The 23142-nt window shown below is 40.1% G+C and overlaps 1 protein-coding gene across 2 annotated transcripts in view; it reads left to right on the top strand.

The window, feature by feature from the left end:
* The window catches only part of adamtsl3 (ADAMTS-like 3), a 159167-nt gene extending 144271 nt beyond the window's left edge, over positions 1-14896 (top strand). For both annotated transcript variants that reach the window (XM_022213933.2, XM_022213932.2), the window contains 5 exons: positions 87-270; positions 8557-8761; positions 8850-8953; positions 10168-10382; positions 12226-14896. In XM_022213933.2, coding sequence (XP_022069625.2) covers positions 87-270; positions 8557-8761; positions 8850-8953; positions 10168-10382; positions 12226-12344 — 827 coding nt within the window. In that variant the 3' untranslated portion in view covers positions 12345-14896. The remainder of the gene's footprint in view (positions 1-86; positions 271-8556; positions 8762-8849; positions 8954-10167; positions 10383-12225) is intronic.
* Positions 14897-23142: the final 8246 nt, after the last annotated feature.

Here is a 23142-nt window from a genome sequence, read left to right as displayed (position 1 = left end):
AATCCTTAAAGCTGCTTGCAGATTTTTTTTGTTGGCTGTTTCCATGATCTTATGGATTTGGATGTTATTTACATTTGGGTCCACAGAATTTGCCTGGCATTTTGGAGGCTGGACCACTTGCAGTGCTTCCTGTGGGAACAGAGGGACTAGGCTGCGGAGGATTCGCTGTGTCACTCTGGATGGAAAGGATGTTCAGCACGCCATGTGTCAGCACATACCCAAACCCATCACCTCCCCAGTCCCCTGCAACAGACAGGACTGTCCTCCCAGGTACACCAGATTTAGTCATCAGGTTTACACATTTTTGAAGGCAGATCATCCAGTTTAGTCTCATGCAGTAGTAGCAACTGGTGCAGGGAGTATGTGAGAGTAAGAAACGTAAGAAATATAAGGTTAAACAGAGACGATCGTTCTCCATGTTGTCAACACATACTGCTCAGACTAATTCACTGAAGTAATCACAATTAATCATTTCTAAGGCTTGTAAGTATTTAACACTCAGACATCTCCAGAATTGCTATGTGAAGTTTCACATTGTTCTTCACTCTGGTCAACAGTTGTATTAGTTATGGCAGCATTGCATTCAACAAGGCAATTAATGACATCTCTGAATTCTGATCACAACATCAGAAATAGGAACAGATTTTATACAAACATCAAAGTAAGTCGCTGATTACCCCACCTGACTGTTGCAAGCATAGTTTAGAGACTTCCTGGTTCAGCTCTGACCTACTATATAATGTGCTTTTGCAAAAGCTCTTTTTGTTGATTTCAATTCAACGTTTTTCTATTAATTTTATTTATATAGCGCTAATTCACAACAAACACTACCGTTCAAAAATTTGGCATCACTTAGAAATCTCCTTGTTTTTGAAAGAAAAGCATTTTTTTCAATAAAGATAGCATTAAATTAATCAGAAATACAGTCTAGACAATGTCAATGTGGTAAATGACTATTCTAGCTGGAAATGGCTGATTTTTAATGGAATATCTCCATAGGGGCACAGAGGAACATTTCCAGCAACCATCACTCCTGTGTTCTAATGCTACATTGTGTTAGCTAATGCTGTTGAAAGGCTAACTGATGATTAGAAAACCCTTGTGTGTTTTGTGTGAGTTTTCATGGAAAACATCAAATTGTCTGGGTGGCCACAAACTTTTGAACGGTAGTGTAGGTCATCTCATAGCACCTAACATAGTTAGACCTTACAAATTTTAAACAGAGGACCCAAATATCCAACGTTCCTTTTGGATTCTCGTTGAGCTAGCAGTCAGTGACAGTTGGAAGTGGCAGTAAAAACCCTTTGATTTGTTTTGAAAGATCATTATTGACTTAAGAGTCTTGAGTTTTACCTCAAAGGGAATTGATCTGGCAACGCTGGTATTGGCAGCATGTCTGATCATCTGACTGCTCATGTCTCCTGCTACCTCTGGGTTCCAAGGTTTCAGCTGTTATTTCAGCAACAACAATAAAGGATAGTACTGAGGAGTGGTGGTCTAAAATTAAAGGCAGATTGTTAAGAAAAAAATATATTCTTATCAATAATGCATTGACTTTGTTGAATGTATGAAGCTCTGTGTTTCTAGTTACTTATATATAAGAGGACATATAATTTTGGGGTTAGTGTGGTAGTATTTCTATAGACAGGACACTTAGTTAGATTTAACCATTTATTTCAGAATGACCTGCATTTGTGTTTGGCTCTGACTCTGCTGGAGTGATGCTCTGAACCAATCTGAGCAAGCATGACACTGACAGTCCCTGAGATCACAAAGCCCCAGCAGAGCCTGAGATTCACATTTAAATGAATAGAGTGTGAACACGGAAACAAGGAGACCAACTTAAATGGTCGTTATATAAAATCCAGTTTACATAGCTTCAGTGTACAATTATGAACAATCTGTCTTCTACAGTCCCAGAAAATATGAGAAAAATCCATCCATCCTCTATACACCGCTTTATCCTCACTAGGGTCCTGGGGGGTGCTGGAGCCTATCCCAGCTGACTCGGGTGAAGGCAGGGGACACCCTGGACAGGTCACCAGTCTGTCACAGGGCTACATATACAGACAAACAATCACACTCACATTCACACTTACAGGTGATTTAGAGTAATCAATTAACCTCAGCATATTTTTTGGACTGTGGGAGGAAGCCGGAACGCCCAGAGAAAACCCACACATGCACAGGGAGAACATGCAAACTCCATGCATCCTGGGAAAGCAAGGACGCAAACCAGGGATCTTCTTGCTGCAAGGCGAAAGTGCTAACCACTACACCCACTGTACAGCCCCTGAGAAACATCCATTCCCTTAAATCTTTCTTCCTCTACACACTAGAAAATGTGTCTCTGAATGAGCAGCTCAGATTTGCAGCTTGTTGAGATGATTTGACAAGATGTGTGCTGCTTCCAGCTGGCTCCTCATCCTCTTCCACCGCCTGAACGGAGTAGATGCAGAGGTGTGCTGCAGCCCTCTTTGTAAAATTGTCAGAGTTATGAAACTGAACTTTTAAAAAAGAGGATGGGAGATTTGCAGATCTTTAGTGACGGGTGTAGCAGTGATGTGGTGAGCGTGGAGCATGCCGAATCAATGAATACTGACAGTTATAAAGATCACTAAGTGGGAGTCCTGACTTAAGTAGAAAACGATTGGACAGAAAAGGGCCTTGTGTGAACTTGACTACAACCTATTTTAAAACGGAAAGGTGCAGATAAACAGAATGTGAACTGTGGCTGTTCAGTAGTATCTGTGATGCCCATCAGCATGTACTTACACAGTATTGTAATAATTACTATATTGTTACATTGCAATTTTTACCTGTTCTTCTGTGCAAAACCATTCAAGCGCTGTCAGGTTGCATGGGGATCATGAGTGAACAGCCCTTTTTAAGTCCAGCCACAAATTCTCTGTTAGACTGACTTCAGGGCTCTGCGCCACTTCAGCACATTTACCTTGTTGTCTTTATAGCATGTCTTTGCAGTTTTTGCTGAATGCTTCTGAATGCTGTCTCGCTGGAAAACAAATGGTCTCCTGAATAGCGCTTCTCTTGCAAACTACATCAGTTTGTCCTCCAGGATTTCTCAATGCCTTCTGAAATACCCACCTGTCAAGTGTCTTTGTGACATCTTGCACAGTTGGAATTCATATTAAAAAATGATAGAATGACATGCAGACAGACACATACGCACCTGCCAAAGATTAACACAAACTCACACGATAAAAACAATACCAGCTACACTATCACAGCTTTGAAATGTATCTCCTTCTGACGAATAGGGCAGATTAGTGGTTCCAATGGGCAATTAATATTTTATGGATGGAACATACAGCAAGCAAAGTTAAGTAATCAAACGGAATGTATTGCACTGACTGACATTTTGCTTTCCTTCAGCAAGTTTACATACCCAGGGTGCAGCTGATTCTTTCATACACCGACTTTGATGAGAGAGAAACAAAGCCAGGCTGCTAATAAATTCATGAAGAGTACTCTGATCGTAGCAGAAGTGTAACCCTCAGCAGAATCTCCTCACCCTGCGTCCCCTGCTGTTTTTAGCTCTGCCAGCATGCCTTTAACCAGCCGCCCAGTCCAACTCCACTGCCACACACTGAGTCAGTTTTACTCACTAATATGCCACAAGTGACCCATTGTTTGCTCAAAATAAGCCAAAACAGGGTTGCAGCAGGCTGAAATAACAACTAATTATCTCTTATTATCTCTCTCCAGTCAGCGGACACCGTGAAAATTCCCCCGAAGGATCGCCACCTTGTCGCGGTCGGTGGGCTTGTGTGCCTCAGAGACCCCTAGAGCTATACCGGCGGGAGCTTCGTCTCCTGGTAGGGTCACCCAAGCCGGGCAGGTCGAAGGATAGAGGTCAGACGAAGCGCGATCCACCGGTCCTCCAGGTTGGGGGTTGGGCACAGGGTTAACAACCCTGTCCCGTAAAAAATGCAATGTTATGGAAACAGCAACAGAGAACACTTCTACATTGGCGTGTGAGGGGCCTTCTGAGTCTCTTGAGACTTGTATGAGTGCTGGTGGCCAAAGCCGAAAGGACGCTACCAGCAGGATAAGGGAGGACCTAAACACCACCAAGATTAAGATCAGACTAGGACACTGGAATGTAAGAACAATGTATGAAACGGGCAAACTGACACAGGTAACATCAGAGATGAACCGTTTCAACCTCCATGTCCTAGGAGTGAGTGAGAGCAGATGGACTGGATCTGGGAAGTTGAAAACAACCACCGGAGAAACCGTCCTCTACTCTGGTAGAAATGATGACCTACACCACGAGGGAGTTGCCATCATTCTCAGGAAAGGTGTAGAGCGAAGCTTGATGGAATGGAAGCCAGTAAACAGACTGATGAGCATAAGATTGAAAGGAAAGCACATCGACATCAGCATCATCCAGTGCTACGCACCTACCAACGACAGTAGCGAAGAAGACAAGGATGATTTTTACAGACAGCTGCAAACAGAATTGGAGAAGACCCCAAGACACGACCAGATTATCATAATGGGAGATCTCAACGCAAAGGTCGGGAAAGACAACACCGACTACGAGAGTGTAATGGGAAAGCATGGGGTTGGAACCAGGAATGACAATGGTGAGAGACTGGTGGAGTTTTGTGCCATGAACAACTTGGTGATAGGAGGGACCCTTTTCACACACCGTGACATCCACAAGCTGACCTGGAACTCGCCAAATGGAAGAGACAGGAATCAGATTGACCATTTGATGATCAACGGTATGTGGCGACGCTCCCTGCTAGACGTGAAGATCAAGCGTAGTGCAGACGTCGGCAGCGACCATCATCTGGTGATGGCACTCATCAAGACTAAGCTTAAGAAAACCGAATCCAGGCAAGCCACCCAGGCGCGATTTGACACCCAGCGTCTGAAAAATAACAACGTGAAGGCCGCCTTTGTCAGTGATCTTCGGAATCGATTTCAGATCCTGCAGAACATCCAAGATCAGCAAGAATACACCAATGTGGATACATCCTGGAAGCAAGTTGCTGCACTGTACACCGAAAGTAGCAAGAAAGAGATAGGACATCGAAAGACTAAAATCAAGAAGGATTGGATACAACAGGAAACCCGGGATGCTATTGAAGAAAGAAGAGAGATCAAGAAAAAGATGCTGCAGACTAAGTCCCCTAGACTGAAAGAGAGAGACGAACAGATCTACAGAGACGCCAACAAGAAAGTGAAGACACTTGCACGCCGTGACAAGAGAGAGGCTATGGAACATCTGGCAGCTGAGGCGCAAGAGGCAGCAGCCCGAGGAGAACAAGGGAGGCTATACAAGATCACCAAGCAAGTGTGTGGAAAGTTCAAAGGGAGTGCAGGGGGCCCAATCAAGGACAAGCAAGGAAAACTGCTAACAAAAGAGAAAGAACAAGAAGACAGATGGGCTGAACACTTCCAGGAAGTTTTTAACCGACCATCACCTGAGGAAACAGCTGACATCCTGGAAACTGAAGAAGACTTGAACATAAGCATCGAGCCGCCAACAAAAGAGGAGATAGTGACTGCCATAAAGACCCTCAAGAGTGGAAAGTCACCAGGTCAGGACAATCTTGATGTTGAACTGTTCAAGGCAGACCCTGAGCTCGCAGCCACCATCTTGCAGCCCCTTTTCACAGCAATATGGGCAGGTGAGAAAGTGCCTGAAGACTGAACTAAAGGAGTTATTGTCAAGATCCCCAAGAAAGGAGCCCTCAGTGACTGCAACAACTGGAGAGGGATCACCCTTTTGTCCGTGCCAAGCAAGATTCTGGCCAAGATCATCATTCACAGAATATCAAATGCTGTGGATGACAAGCTGAGAAAAGAACAGGCAGGGTTCAGGAAGCACCGAGGATGTGCAGATCAGATCTTTGCACTCCGCAACATCATAGAGCAGTGCATCGAGTGGCAGCGACAACTGTATGTGAACTTCGTAGATTTCGAAAAGGCCTTTGACAGCATTCATAGAGAAAGCCTTTGGAAGATTCTTCGAAACTATGGCATCCCATACAAGTTAGTACACCTGATCAAGAGCTTCTACGACAACTTTAGATGCTCGGTTGGATACAGTGACACCTTTTTTGACGTTAAAACCGGCGTCCGGCAGGGATGTGTGATGTCAGCAGTTCTCTTTAACTTAGCCATTGACTGGGTCATGAGAAAGACAACCGAGGACTCCCCTCGGGGAATCCGCTGGAGCCTGTTCTCCACGCTCGAAGATCTGGATTTTGCCGATGACTTGGCACTGCTGTCCCATACACACCAACACATGCAGGAGAAGACCACCAGACTGCAGACATATGGGCAGCGAATAGGGCTCCGCATCAGCATCAAGAAGACGGAGACAATGACACTGAATGTGAACAGACCAGCCCCCGTTCAGGTAAACGGAGAAGAGCTACGACAAACGGATAGCTTTACATACTTGGGAAGCATCATCAAACCCGAGGGCGGCACAGAAGAAGACATCCATAGTAGAATAAGCAAAGCAAGGAGTGTGTTTAGGGGAATGAATAATGTCTGGAGATCAACACAGTACAACACAAACACCAAGCTGTAACTATACCAAAACTGCGTTGTATCAACACTGCTGTATGGAGCAGAATGCTGGAGAATGACTGAAGCAGATCTTTTCAAGCTTCGATCCTTCCACACCACACCATGTCTCCGGCGAATTCAAAGAATATTTTGGCCCGAAAAGATTTCCAATGAAGAACTGCTAAGGAAATGCCAACAACAAGACATGGGCACCATCATCACAAGGCGACGATGGAAATGGATTGGACACACACTCCGTAAAGACCCACAGTCAATCACAAGAACAGCACTGCACTGGACCCCAGATGGCAAAAGAAAGAGAGGAATACCAAGAACAACATGGAGAAGAACAGTAGAGGGTGAGATGGAGGCCATGCAGCACTCTTGGAGTTCATTGACAAGGCTGGCCCAGGACAAGCAGAAGTGGAGGAACTTTGTTGCTGCCCTACACACCACTTGGTGTAAAGGATGATGATGATGATGATCTCTCTCCAGTCAGCAGACACCGTGAAAACTACAAAATAAAAGACACAGAAACCTTTAAATTACACAAACTTACATGAAAAGTATCTCATCACATACACTTGCTTATAAAAACTGTTTACACAAAGGACTTTTACAAATAATATGAAACAAATATGAATAACGTGAAATAAATAAGTCACAGTTACCGTGTGCGCCTCTCAGACCATCGGAATAGTTCGCTTGTTAGTTTGTCTTCTTCTCTGTAGCACGTTGTAATGGCGTATTACTCTGCAGCCATGTTGCATTTCCCACAATCCTTCACGTTGAACCCTGTCCTAAACCGTGGTCATGTGACTTATTTATATCTATCAAATAAACATTTAAAAAATAGTGTCGCATTTTTAACATTGAACATATAAACCTTATTTATTTTACCTTTAAATCAATTTTTATAATTTTACGTATTATTTATAAAAACAATAACAAAACAATAAATTGAGACCACAATTAAATTACTGTCCCCTGGACAGTTACACTCCTACCAAATTACTGTAATTTATGAAACCTTTACACAAACATTGAATAAATCCAGTAATTTCAACAATTAAACATCTGGTATCTGGGAAGTGGTTTGATTTTTGGTTCCTGTGGAACATACTTTACTTGTTTTCTACAAGCACAACTAATTTATGAATAGGACGTTCAAGTATGGATGAAGTAGTGTTTTGTTGACTCTTGTCCCCACATTTTCGACTTCCCATTTGTACAGTAGCCTTTCGTACTAGTCCATCCTCATCTTTACAAACATCTAGTACCCTTCCAAATAAAAGGTTACAGTGGGTTTTATGACAGCTTTTGGCTTGTATGTCAGCAGATCACCTGAAGATGCAGGCACAATATATGAGAGATTTCTACCACATATCTAAATTGGAGTGACTTGTATGATCTCAAGCCTCTGAGGAGGAGTCAAATGGGAAATGTGTAAATGGAGTTGGACATGAAATGTAGAAGACATTGTGAATGACATGAAATGGCAAATCCACAAATGATCATTACCAGACTTTGCAGGCTTCCTCAGGTCTATGCTGATTTTGAATTCATTTTAAGTCATTGTTTTGGTTTTGTCACTTGCTTCTTTTCTGTTTGGCTTAGTCTCATTGCTTTCATTAGAGGTAATCAGTAGCTGTTTCAAGAAAGAACAAAAAAGGCGATCACAGTTAAATACTAGCTAGTAAACAAATTCAACAAAATAGTACCAAAAGGGCCAGATATTTTTCTGAGGAGTTGGTGGAAATATTGAAACTTATTTAACTCCGAATAAAGTAAGAAGGAAACATCCATGTTTGTCAGGGACATACTTTTTAAGATGTGGACCAAATTTCTTTTGAGTGAGTGCGTGCGTTGTGGATTGAAATATGATTGACTGATTGTTGTGTTTGAAAAGTTTGTTTATAAGCCAATATTTTTTGTAAAGATTTTTATGAACATTATTTCCCATTTTTAAAACTTATGTATCTGTATTTTATGCCACTGTTTCAGATGGTCGGTATCGCAGTGGTCAAAGTGCTCGGTGTCGTGTGGAGGTGGCTGGAAACAGAGGCAGGTCTCCTGTCAACAGCTAGATGCCAGAGGTGCAGTCAGGACTCTAGAAGCAAGTGCCTGTGAGAGGATGAGCCAGCCTGCAAACACAGAGCAGTGCACTGCCAATAACTGTCCCATCTGGGTTACCAGTGCATGGGGAAAGGTAGACTCAAAACTGAATTAAATGTATGCTCATTACACACTATGAAAAATCAGTTGTGAAATGTAAACTGTATGTTCCTTAATTTCAGTGTTCAGGGATGTGTGCTGACCCCACTACAACTGTACAGAAGAGATCTGTCATCTGCCAGCATACTAATGGCTCATCCTACGCAGACTGTGATCTCAGGAACAGGTAAACACAACCCCTGTGGATCAGGCCTAAGTTTTCATGTAGGTGGTTAAAAGGATAGCATCACTAGCAAGCTACAGTGCCTATGAAAGATAAATCAATAAAAATGTTTTCTGTATTTATTAGTTGTCAGTATTTAACTGGCTTTTTAAAATAATAATATAAAAGAAGACTATTTTATGTCAAAGTAAAAACTGACTTTCACAAATTAATGTCAGTTAATTAAAAATGTCCAATTTTAAATCGGTGATTGTGTAGGCATCCACACTTTTCAAGTCAGTATATGATAGATGTATCTTTGGCATGTGTGGATCTTAATCAGCCTTGCCCGAAAATATTAAATGCAAAATAAGTGATTGCATAAGCCTTTACCGCTTTAAGTCAGTATTTGATGGATGTACAATAAAGAAATATTTGGACACTGACACAATTTTCAGCATTTCTGCTCTGTACACCACCACAGTGGACTTGAAATGAAACAATCAAGATGTATTTTAAGTGAAAACTTTCAGCTTTAACTTGAGGATATTTACATCCACAACAGGTGAACAGTGGAGGAATGACAACATATTTTACATGAGCCCTCCACCTTTTTAACACCTTGAGACCTGAATTTTTTTACAATTAAATAAAAACATTTCTTTGTATGTTGCTGCTTTCCAGCTGATGCTAAAATAAGTGGAGATTGTTAATTTATCTATTATACATAGATACATAGACATATAATAGTAATAACAGATATTGTGTGATACAGTAAATAATAATTAGGTCCTACTCTGGTCCTGTGAGAAACCAGTGCTTGCAAAAAGTTCCGAGGTACGTATTGAATATGCACAAACCAGCACTGGGAGAATGGATACACTATCTCAGCTGCAGTCTGAATGAAAGTGGTTTGTTGCGAAGTCGCGACAATAAGCGTCATGGGGTTAAGGGACCAAAAGTAATTGAGCAATTGGCTGCTCAGTTGTTCCATGGCAAGGTGTGTGTATTTCCTCATTATTCCATTTAGAAGGAGCAAATAAAAAGTGTAGAGTTTATTTCAAATGTGTTTTTTTTTTTTTTTTTTGTTACCACACTGGAACAACCCCACCCCCCTCAGTAATTAACCCGTTATCTTGCTTTGTAATACAGGACTGGTTAACTCCGTTAGTAAAAGACAAGTCTGACATAAGACCAAACCCAAGACATAAAGTAAACCCAGAATTGCTCTCTTTCAGGCCGGTGTCAGTACGCAACTGTTCTTCAGACCTTTGTGATGTCCAGTGGCGCCCTGGTCCATGGCGGGCGTGCACAGTTGTCTGTGGGAGTGGCTTTCAGTCTCGCAGGGTGGATTGTGTTCACCGCAGGAGTGGCAGGACTCTGGCTGACCAGCACTGTGCCTGGCTCCAACGGCCCTCTACCTGGCAGCACTGCAACACCTCCACATGTGGGAGTAAGCACAACACACCAAGGAACCTTTGTTTAAGCAGTCAGAGTAACACCCCTACAGTTGCAGATTCCAAGATTTTAAAATGTACTTTGTAATTAAGATGCTTATATTAACAGGTGAAGAAATTCTATAGCAAGTACACATCTATGCAGGGTTCATAAACTACAGCTGATATCCAGAGGAATGGCCTTAATGGCTTATTATTTTAATTGGATTTGTTACTTTTAAGTAGCCTACCTGTAAATGAGAAAAAGGAAAACATTTACACCTGGCAGTTTGGCTAATCGATCACACACTGATTCAAATCTTTTTGTCCTTGCTTTTGTTCCAACTAAACTCTCTTCTTATCCTCTCTATATCTCCGTGGAACATCCAGCTGAAATGGACCCCGATAGTTATAGTTTAGATGTTATGCATGTAACATTGTGTTCATGCTGTAAAATGTACATTTAGTCAGTGGTCTTATCATCATCAGTCAACGGTTCATTTGACTCGAGCTCTGTTCCATCTCTGAACTGGCACAGAAGTGCAACTAAACACTTACTGCTATGGATGCCAAGCCTCATATTTAACATTTGGAGTCACAAACCAAAAAAGAGGGCAAAATGTTTTTGTTTTTTTTTGTCTCAAAACACTGGTGTAAATTTTTCATCACTGTTAGGTCATGATAATCCTAAGTGCTTGAGTAGTCAATTGTACTTCTGTTTTTGGTTCTTGAACGCACCCCTCATTCAGAAGGCTTCCTCTTTTCTAAAACTTACTGGCGGGAGTCCTGAGTATATACTCTTACCCAAAAATCACATGACTGTGATCAAACCAAGACTCCCATACATCAAAAAGAGGTGTCATAGAAGCCACTTCTGAGGTGCTTACTACAGTCAGACCCTTTTAATGGGCAGTTTCTCAACCATTCACACCTCAGTTGTGGGCATGTGAGTCTTGGGTCATTCCATGTAATTTGGAGGTGAGAATACATTCCTGGGACTCCCCCATAAGTCAGTTAGGACTGAGGAAGCCTTTTGGATGAAAAGCGAAACAAGAGGTAACACCAGAAAGACTGATCCACTACTGAAGTAAACGCATGGAAAAATTAGTTTTTTGTTCCTCTGAAACCATCAGAGTTTAATAGTGGGTCATTGTGCCCCACTCTGGTCTCACTGGTGAAGGGAATGTTTAATTAAAAGAAAAATAGTGTTTTGTCATATTTTATAAATATTACTTGGTTTTGTATATGAAATATTAAGCTGTCAAATAACTAGTATTTGTGGCTATCAAATAAATGAATAAATAAATTATTTATATCATATGTTTACATTCATTGATTAGTATCTGATATATTAAAAATGTATTTGCCTCTGAAATATACAAGTATGGTGGGATAACAGAAGAGAAATTATAACTAAGTATAATATTTATGTAAATGCACTTAATTATGCTCAACCACAGGCTGGGGCCCTGAGGAGTTTGTGTCAAGGAAGGATAGAGAAGCCAATGTAATTGAATGCAGTCAGGAAAATCTGTATCCACCCCAATATCACATCTCCACCATGTCATTTCAGAAAAGGGTAAACCTCTAAATTTGGACTTGCCTTTAAAAAGTAACAAGTCGTACAGTTGCTTCTAGGAAGTATCCTAAAAGTCTGCCAAGCATTCGTTTCTCCCAAGATACTAACTATCCATCCATTGTTTCTCCACCGCTTAATCCTCTGAAATCAATCCCAGCTGACTTAGGGCGAAGGCAGGATTCACCCTGGACATGTCACTAGTCGTCCTAGGAACATATGATGAACTTGTACATGACACATCATTTATTTGGATGTTTACAATAAGTATTTTTCCCATGCAGGTGAATGCAAGGACACCACCCAGTACTGCAGTGTGGTGAAAAGACTAAACCTGTGCCATGTGGATATGTACAAACAGAGGTGCTGCAAGTCGTGCTCACAGGACGTGGACTCCACCTAGTGGCATATAACTGTTATAACCACACAGATGTACAACTGATGGGGTATATGAGATGAACGACTGAGCAAAGACTAAGTGGACATTATCTGTGAGTGAATGGTTCAAAAACTTCACCTGTAAAATGTACAAGCTGCAGTCTGAATCTTTGACCTTCTGAAAGGAAACTGAACGAAGCTTCACCAAAAAAGAAAAAAAGGCAATGGAAGGATGATGGTATGGATGCTGTATTTCCTGATTTGGACCCAATCTCCTAATATAATATGAAGTCACGTGTTCACTATGTGGATCAAATTGAGTTTTGACTTTCCTGTGAGATCAATCAATCCCTGGTCAAATACAATACTCAGACTGATACATCGGTTTGCCAGTATTAGCTTTGATTAGTGACCAGCCAATATGGTTATTTACTGCTGATAGAAGTGGGGTTTGTGATATCAACTTGCAGGCATTAAATTTCTTTTTTTAAAACTCCTATTTATTTATTCTTGTAATTGTTCACAGGTGTTTTTATTCTTTTAAAAATGAAATTCTTGGGTCTAATTCTTCACATACAGTATGTTATAATTTCTTCTCCCTGAAGAAATTGCTGCCTCGTGGGGATTTGTGGGAAGACAGCAACATTGTTACGAGAGCCTCTGAAGACATGAAACACAACGCAGATTGTAAAAAAGCAAAAGCTGCATTGTCCAAACTTTATTAGGAGCTAAATGTCAGGGTGAGTAGCCCTCAAATGATTCTTCAGTTTTATTAATATGCAGAAATTATGACTCATAACTCATCTTGTAATTGATAATATCCTTCAGTCTACCACTGACTTGCCCTACCCTGAAAGAGAAATGGTGTGTGACCTGCTTTAAAGAGCTGCGAACCCGAACGGAACTCATTTCCCTCTGGGTTCCAGTGTGCCGTGATACAGTTTTAAAGTTTGGTCGACACACTGAATTCTTGTTCTTTTTTGACGTGAAAACAGTTAAAAAAGCTACTGACACTAAAACGTCACGACAAAACCCATGTTTGGTTGCTTAAGTCTAAAATACATATTGACTTTCAAAGCCCTATATTTGTCAAATATGCCTTAGAAATTGAATGTTGCCACTTCAGCAAAACCTTAAATTGTCCTCAGTGCCGACTTTTTTCTCTCTCTTTTTTTCCTATTCAGCACCAATGTTATTTAAATGATCTGCTTCTACACTATCTGCAATATGAGCACAATTCCTGGGGATACCAGGCGGGTACAACCAGTATGTACACAGAATTAAGCAGCAGAAGTCTGTCTCAAATATAATGGCAATGTCAGTTCTTGTATGTGCCTAAAACAGATTTTAGATCCTTTAAGACCAGTGGTTCTCAACCCTGTTCCTCCTGACCCACTGCCCTGCATGTTTTAGATGCTTCCCTGCTCCAACACACCTGACTCAAATGATCAGCTCGTTATCAGGCTTCTGCAGAGGCTTGATGACGAGCTGATCATTTGAATCAGGTGTGTTGGAGCAGGGAAGCATCTAAAACATGCAGGACATGGGGTCCTGAGGAACAGGGTTGAGAACCACTGCTTTGAGACCATTCACTTATGTGAAGGCACTGGGTTGTGGTTCTTGGCACATGTCACGAATGAAAATAGAGCTGCTGCTGATTGAGCTTGAGTTGTGGAAGCATGATTTTCTATCTACCATGTCCAGACATTCATCATAAAATAGTTTATTTTTGTTGTTAACCATGACACTGAAAAAGGTGTTGTAAAATGATTTCGACATTGCGAAAAAAGAACATGGAGTTAATATTCTTGACATTAAATACCACAGAAGGAGCTGGCAAAGCAAGACTAAGTTAAAACTGACCCTGAAGTGAGAGGCACCAGCACAACAGCGATTTAGACAAAGAGATATACTCCTGTTACCTTTGTGTTGGTTATCATACCAATGTGCTGCATTGTAAAATGTGTTGTATATATTGTGCCTAAGTGCAATATCATGTATTGAGTGTATGTAGACTGTGTGACTTTTATTTTCTTACTTATTCATGGGTAAGTTGTCTTTTAAACTCCTGTTTAAGATGTTACAATATAAAACCCTTGTACATGTTGGTTGGGTAGTGTGCTTGCTACCTGTCACTTGGATTTATTTGCATGTTTTTGAGCGCATCTCTGATCTTTATTGCTTCATTGTGAAAGACCACTTACGAACATTCTTTAGTGTTTTTCCCTGGCTGCTGATGACTTTTCAGTGTATCAGATGTGACAGCATTATTCCGATTCTGGACTTCCAGCTTGACTGAAAGAACATGAAGTAGTACATCAAATCATTAACATGCTTCAGATAATAATGCATTTGAATAAAGACAGTTTGATCACTTCATAAATGTAGACCTAGTTTGTATGTGTATTTATTTAAAAAGGAAGATGCATGCATGCATGTTTTTGTAACCAGTCATCACCTAATATGCAAAACACAATGTGTGATATGGAAACCTTGAGTGCACAATGAGGGATGGTTGCAGTGAGAAGTTTAAACTGAATGTTTATCTGTATGTTTAAATAAATAATCTTAAGTCTCGGTCCTCTGGCCACAACCTTTTCCTGAACTTGTATCTCAGTCTTCCACAACAACTGCAGATTGACACAACTCTGCTAGTAATAGGACCCTGAATTCAGATTATTTTTTGTGACACTACTGTTTAAAACTGCCGTTTCATACAATAAATATGTCTATTCGTGTATCCTTGAATTTTCAGGCAAGTGGTGTAGATGAGATTTTACATCATAAGAGTAAACTATGAGTCAGTTTTCAATGTTGCCTTATACTTTGTGTCACATATCCTGTCATACATGTATCCAAATGTGTGTTGTGTTTTCCTTGCTTTCCCACCCCTCCCTCTTCTCCCATCCCTCCTCTGTCCCTCTCAACCCGCCTGGCCAGCAGGCAGATGGGTCCCCCCCTATAGAGAGCTGGGTTCTGCTCGAGGTTTTTTCCCTGTTAAAAGGGTGTTTTCCTTGCCACTGTCGCCTTTGGGCTTGCTCTGGGGGTCAGGCATATGGGTTCTGTAAAGCGTCTCGAGACAATTTGACTGTAATTGACGCTATATAAATAAAATTGAATTGATTTGAATTGAATTTTATGCTCATTTTCGGTCCTTTAGAGGGAATATTTCTGTAAAATTAAACAAAAAAACAAGTATGAGTATCATAGAGTATTGTATGTACTGTGAGACATGACATAATTTAGGACACTACCAGTAATGCTTGCAGTAACGAGAATATTGCAGGTAACAAGGACCTATAAATATGTGGGATACAATTTTAATTACTTCTAGTATTAACCAAATTATATTTGAAATGGTTATTTGAATAAGTGTATATAGGTGACCCAGGGTCCCAAATCCACAGGAACCATAAAATGCCTCTGGGTCACAGTGTCCGTTAAGTAATTAGTGGTTGCTAGATCTGAAGTCAATGGCAAGAAGCTTCTTTGGTCTGATCAGGCTAATTTTTTTACCATTTTCCTTTTAGTTTTGTTTTCAGCAAGTGAAATAAATGCTCAATTAGATTCAGGTTTCAAATTTCAAACTCTAATATGGTGGAATTGGTTAGTCCCTCTTTTGCTGCCAAAACAGCCCTGACCCGTCGATGCATGGACTCTACTCGACCCCTGATGGTGTGCTGTGGTATCTGGCATCAGATTCTTTGAATCCTGTAAACTGGGCCCTCCATGGATCAGACTTGTATAATACCTAGGTATACCTAAGTTATACCATTACACTTTTTGAAGGTAGTCACCTTGAACAACTAACACTTCAAAAAGAACAAAACATACATAATACTACCATTGGAATGACTACTAATACTTGTAGCCCTATAAGGTACAGTCAATTCCAGCCATTTTCAGTACAAAAAAATCGCTAATATTTTATTTGTAAATAAAAATATGACGAGAAGTACAGGGAATATTGGACGCGCATCGCGAGGTGCATTTCCTCGAAAATGACCTATTTGTGGATTATATAAAGACTTCAAGACATGTGTTGGACAAAATATTTTACTGGCTTGTTTCGTCTGGATGTCCAAGGTTGGATTATGACCGTTTTTTGTGGAATATTTTCATCTGTGTGTAATAATGAACCCGGAAATGTGAGTTGCGCTGTGTACGTTGAAGCCGTGTATAGAGAACAAATGGATGGATATTCGTTGTTTGTAGGACAAATGTGTTTATATTACCCGCTGTGGTAATTGCATTTGAAAGTGGTTTATACCGGCGGATTCATGAGAATCTAACCTTTCCATCGGTATATAATGTTTCTATCATCAAGTTGGCAGTGTCGTTCTATTTCGAAAAATGCTTATGCAGATATCAAAACGGCCCGCCCGCGGGCCGCTGAACCGCAACAGGTGGTCATAATGTTATGTCTGATTGGTGTACAATATATTCCAGTAGTTTGATTATAAGCTTAACTTTGAGTTGACCATTTAAAAATAATCTTTCTAACCAATAATCTTTAACTGAATACTGAAGTTGTTTCCAAAAAGAGGAAATGACTAAGGGACCAAACTCAAACTGTCTTGGCAGAGAGCTCTCCTCCTTGCCATACTAGGCAGGTTAGGAAGCTGAGTAATGGAACGAATTTAGGATTGGAAACTATGAGTCACCTTAGTGAGCTAAAAGAGTGTGTGTAGGGAGAGAGAAACATGTAAAATTTATCGATGGGAAAGTCAAAATGGGATATAGACAGGGGAAAGAGACACTTTAGACAGACTTGTTTACTGGACCTAACTGAAGTTGGATCTTATTTAATTGATTACTCTAAATTGTCCGTAGGTGTGAATGTGAGTGTGATTGTTTGTCTGTATATGTAGCCCTGTGACAGACTGGCGACCTGTCCAGGGTGTCCCCTGCCTTCGCCTGAGTCAGCTGGGATAGGCTCCAGCACCCCCCATGACCCTAGTGAGGATAAAGCGGTGTATAGAGAAGGGATGGATGGATTATTTTTACCATTACTATTCCTCAGCACTTACTTTAGTGTGATTTGTCAATAGAAAACACACCTCTATACACCGCTTAATCCTCTGTAGGTTCACATAGGGGCTGGAGTCTATCCCAGCTGATTTAGGATGAATGGAAGCGACACTAGAGAGACAGACAACCAAGCACATTCACACCTACGGACAATTTAGAATCACCCACTAACCTGAGCATATTGTTGGACTGCGGAAGGAGAACCCTGTTTAAACAAAGAGAACATGCAAACTCCACACAGAAAGACCCTAGGCCAGGATGTGAATCAGGGACGGTAAGACATGTGAGCAGGAGTATACATTCTGTGACTCTCCATTAGTCAGAACTGAAGAAGTCTCTTGGATGAGAGGTGGAATGTCTTTAAGAACCTACAAGACTTGTACATTTGATTTCTACTAAAGCTCCTATGATAACAAAGGGATATGTATGAAAATAGTGTGTCTCTGGATGACAATGAGGATACATTTTATAGGGCTTTGGTTTTGAAGTTCAACATCAGACTGCCCTCATATTGACTGAGTAACACTCTGAAGTGACCTGCTGTCATAAAGTAAACTCGGTCTCTGGAAACAGGTGGCTGTTTTTAAAAATCTATCAGAATTTTAAGGCAATGTAGCTCTCATATGCTACTTTACAAATCTTGAAATGACTAGGAACATGGAAGGTTGAAATGGGCCAAATGCTCATTTAAAATTAGGAGTCAATCTTATGTTGATGTCTTGGTTTAATCTGTAAGGACATAGTAGATCACAACCTACATAAGTCATTTAACAGGATTGTTTGGACTATAATGAATCTTTTTCATTTTTTTGAGTATTTGATTTTTTTTATTTACTTGTTTATTTATAATTTTGGGTGGACAGGAAATGGTTAAGATGCAAAGTTTAAACCTATGCAATCCAAAACTATGCCTCACTGTTCAATTATTAGTCATACCTCCTTGGAGGTGATCATGCCATCATCATTAGCTAGAATCCTGCAGTAAAAATGAAATAGAAACTTAAAGTGGTAACAAAGTGGAAATTAGCACAGAATCATATGAAGCAACACTGACACAAGACATTTATATTAATGGATAGTTCAAATGAACCAGAGACTGGAGGCATGTTCTTCCTTCTGGTTTAGCAGTGATTAAAAGAACAAAAAAAACATCGGATCATCTTTAAGTGCACCGGTGAATTACTCGAAATATTGTGAGTATTACAATTGTTGGAAGAAAACAACTAAAAACCACCAAAGTGTTGTACTAGCTTTGCCCACACTTTCAAGCATTAAATTCAGAAAACTAAATTCTGTTCAGTTTTATTTATATAATGACAGTTCATAACTTATGTCACATTGGGCCACATCATGAAGTAAAATTTAAATATAGAAATCCAACAGATTCATACACTTAAAATGCTGCTCATGTGCTCAAATGCACACTTTTGCAAAATATGTTGTGCGCACTATTCCGTTCAAATGAAATTGACTAAAAGACCTTTTGCCTTCATATTTATCACATGTGAATTTATTCTGAATCAGAAACCTCCACCTGCTGTAGTGTTCAGGATTTTTGTGTGCTCAAATGATTGTTGGTTCAATTAGCTGAAAACTACCATGAAAACTGGTTAAAACCACGAGCCAATGGACAATAAAACTGCCTGGAAAATGTGCTGCTGCTCCACTGATGAATAAACTAACAGTTATTATATCATAAATGCAGATTGACAAACAGCTATTTTATCAGAAATACAGACTAATTGTTATTATAGCTTAAACAGAGACTAAATAGCAGTTATTTTGTGATAAATACAGACTAAATAACAATTATTTTTATCATAAATACAGACTAACAGTTATTGTATCATGAATAACACCAAACTAAAAGTTATATATCAGAATTAAATCCAAATGAGGAAAGACCTGGTTATAAAAACAAGAACTAAGAGGGGGAAAAAATCTAGCTTATAGAGAGCCTCTCACTAAGCTCTTAGATATAGGCTCTTATTTTGAAAGTGACCCTAAACATACAGATGCTTTGTCCGTCAATACATTATCCTTCAATTAGAGGCCAATATAAGATATAGGATGAAGTTCATTTATTGGTTGTTTGACGTAAGTTTGTGCTCCGTATCTTTTTAATACTGGTGCATATAGGTGGAGAAATATCCTTTAGAAGCAAATAATCTGACGGTATAGATCAGGGGTGTCAAGATCCGTTCCTGGAGGGCCACTATCCTGCATGTTTTAGATGTTTCCCTCTTCCAACACAGCTGATTCAAATGATCAGGCTCGTTATCAGGCTTCTGCTGAGCTTGATGATAAGCTGATCATTTGAATCAGGTGTGTTGGAAGAGGGAAACATCTAAAACATGCAGGATAGTGGCCCTCCAGGAACTGAGTTTGACACCCCTGGTATAGATCATACATTCAACTTTATATCAATGTCTGTCACGCACATATGCGTGCGTGCGTGCGTCACCGTGCCGCCATGGAAACAGAACGATGACGCGCCGCAGAACGCCTTTAAAAGACCTGCAGATCTTGACTGTCATTCGGCAATTGGACCTGGAGCTGACCTGGTGGAGAAAGTGGACGCTGGAAAGGTGAACTGTGGGGATTTGAAACGCTGGAAAGCATCTGAAGAATGGACCTTGTTGAAGAACGAACTCTGTGGATTACTGATCGAAGAAGGAGAAGAAAAGCAACTCACTGGACAAACGGGTCAGACAGACGAGCAGCTGCTGTTTGGAGGCCTGACAGACGTGGACAGTCACCACACAGGTAAGGAAATAAAACTAATGTTTCTGCTGAGCATGACTCATTAACTGACCCCCAGAAACACTTTAAATGCGATTTGAGAAGAAATTTGTAGGATAAATTGTTGATTTTAAAGTTTGATAAGTAACGGAATGTTTGACTGCCTGTTTAAAAAACAGTTTGAGTGATTCCGGCGTTTCGTTGGTGTAAACTCCTTATTTATGAGTCTATTTTTAATATTAAAAATTGCGGGAAATGTATAGAATGTGCTATGAATGCTGTAGTGATTCAAAAAGCTGTTATTTTGGTTCGAGGACATGGATTTTTCTTGAATTTAGTGTTTACATGTTTGGAAACAAGATGGCGTCGAGGCCATTTTTTTAAAAAAAATGCTCAAGCAGCTTATTTATCGAAACCATGGAAACGGTTAGCAGAAGCGTTCGGAGAGGCTTTATGACGTAACCACGTCCGGACTCAGAGATGGTAGCTGAGTTTAGCTGCTTGAAAATGCTGTTTTTCAGTTCAGAGCTGATCTTAACTGATGTTTAGATGTTGTTTTAAACACACTGTCAGACATTGGTGTATTTATTGGGGTCGATGCCTGTTGCTGGCTGGTCATATTGTCAACAAAGTTCAGCCTTATTCTGAATGTTTTTTTTTTTTATTCAGCAGCTGATTGACTGTATCAGTGTTTTATAGCTGATGGAGAATGTGGCCTCATCTTGTAAACACAGTACACATAGTATCATGAAAATAAGCTGTTCTCTCTGAATCACTGAACCGTTCAGTGAACGTGCTCAGAGCCTATTTTCAAAGTCCGATTCCAAGTTAATTTGCAAAACAATAATGTCCTTGAGGTTTAACAGAATTTAATTGTGGATTTATAAGAAACATCACTAGACCTACTTGCCGACAACTGACTGTGGGTGACCTTCTTTCTTTTGACTATCAAACAATAAGTGCTTAGTTCAACTGAAAGTGATGTGTGCATTTCCATAATTAAACACTGGATCTGCTGCTAAATATTTTATGATTCTGGATGAATCCTGAACTCAGTCAGAGCTTTCAGGATAGTTTTTTTTTTGTTTGTTTGTTTTTTTTCAGGTAAGCTGTCATTAGTCTTTTAAATGTGTGACTGAAGATTTTATTCTTGTATTGAATGGTCTGGAGACCCGTGTTTTTCCTCAGGCCTTTTTCTATCAGGCCTTTATTTAACTTTCTGTCCCTGTAGCTGCTCACAGCCCTCCAGACTGAAGAATGGTGACATTATTTATGCAAATATGAAAGCACATGGCATCATGTTGTGAATCCAGAGTCCGACTCGTGGGCTTTGGCTGAGTAGTCCAAGCTGCTGAAGCAGAGTGAGGAGCTATCATGCAAACATTAGATAAGGGTGGAGGCATTGTGTTGTAGCGTGGTTTCTGTTCTGGTGATCTTTTACTATTTAAAACTACATCACCAACAATTATTAACATATGAAACTGTCCAGAAAGTCATTGTGTTTATTCACTCTTGTTTTCCACCCTCAGATCTCCTGATGTGATTGTGGATCTTTTCACCTCAGAGACGACAGATAAGTGGCCTTTGGGTGGTGATCTGTAACCATGGATTAAAAAATATACCGGTTTTTCCTCTTTATTTTTCACCTCCTCCTCTTTTCTTGTCCTTCTTTCTTCATCATGTGTTCCTCCTACTCTAATCCATCCTCTCCTCTCATCCTCCTCCTCTCATCATCTCCTCCCTTTTCTTCCATTTATTCTTTTGTCTCCTTTCTGCTTCTTCTGCCTCATTTTCCCTCCATTTTCTTTTATTCATTCTCATTTTTCCTTATGTTCTCTTCCTTTCTCTGCTACTTTTACTTCACCTTCTCTCCCTCATTGCACTACTTGTTCTTCTTTCGTCATCTTCTTTACCTCCATCTTTTCATAATTGTTTTCTTCTTCCCCAAATTCTGAATTTGTTGCCTTTTTTCTCATTTTTTTTCCTCCTTCCCTGTCATCTTCTTCATCATCTCTTCATCCCTCTGCTCCTTGTTTTTCTCTCTCCTTTTTCTCCAATTCCTTCACTTATTTTCCTCTCTGTCTTCTCATTTTTCCTCCTTTCTCTTCTTCCAGTCTTATTAATTTCTTTGCCATCCTTCTCTTCCTCCTTTGTCTGTCGTTTCTCCTCCTCCCCCTTTTTGTTGTCTCCTTACACTACTCCTTTTTCTCCTTGTTCTTCCATTCATTCTTTTGTTATTCTCTTGTCTTCCTTCTTTTTCCTTTACTCCCTTTTCATGTTCTCCTCCTTATTCTACTACTCATTCTTTTTCATCTCTTCCTCCTTGTACTCCTTGTTTCTTTCTTCTGTCTCCTCTTCCTCATTCTCTCCCTCATTCTTTTTGTCTCCTTCCTTCCTTCTTGTCATTCTTTTCTCATTCATCCTTAGATTTTTACTCCTCTTCCCCCTTTTTCTTCAGGTCTTCTTCCTCTTCTAATGCTGCTTTTCCAGCTTTTCATCCCGGCATTCCTTGTTCTTCCTCCTCCTGTCTTCTCTTACTGCTTCCATAATCCACTCATTTTTCCTTCTTATACCACTTGTTTCTGTCTCCCTCATTTTTTGCCTCCTTTTCTCCTCCTTCTGGCTTCTCCTTCATTCTCATTTTCTGTCTTCTCCTTACTCTTTCATTGTCTTGTCCTTTTTTCTCCTTATCCTTCTTTCTGACCTTTCTTTCTTTTTCTCCTATTTCTCTTCCTCCTTTTCTTCTCCTTCCTTGTCCTGTCTCTTATTTCTCCTTTTTTCTCAGACTCTTACTTTTTCTCCTCCTCCTGTTGTCATCTTTTTCATCTCTCCCTCCTTCTACTCCTTCTCTTTCTCATTCTTTTCTTCTCATTTCCCTCTTAATTTTTTCATTTCCCTCCTCCTATCTTATTTACTTTCACCTCCTTTTTTCTTCCTCTTACTCCTCGTTGTCTCCTTTGCCCTGTGGTTGTCTGTTTCCTTGTTTTTTTTTCTTTTCCTCCCTTTACTCTTTGCTTCTCTTCCTTCTTCCTCTACTCTTCCTTATATCT

This window comes from Acanthochromis polyacanthus, chromosome 2 (assembly GCF_021347895.1).
Source record: "Acanthochromis polyacanthus isolate Apoly-LR-REF ecotype Palm Island chromosome 2, KAUST_Apoly_ChrSc, whole genome shotgun sequence".
NCBI classification, from domain to species: Eukaryota; Metazoa; Chordata; class Actinopteri; family Pomacentridae; genus Acanthochromis; species Acanthochromis polyacanthus.
Note: the sequence above shows the minus strand (reverse complement) of the source record. Positions and strands in the feature narration are given on the sequence as shown.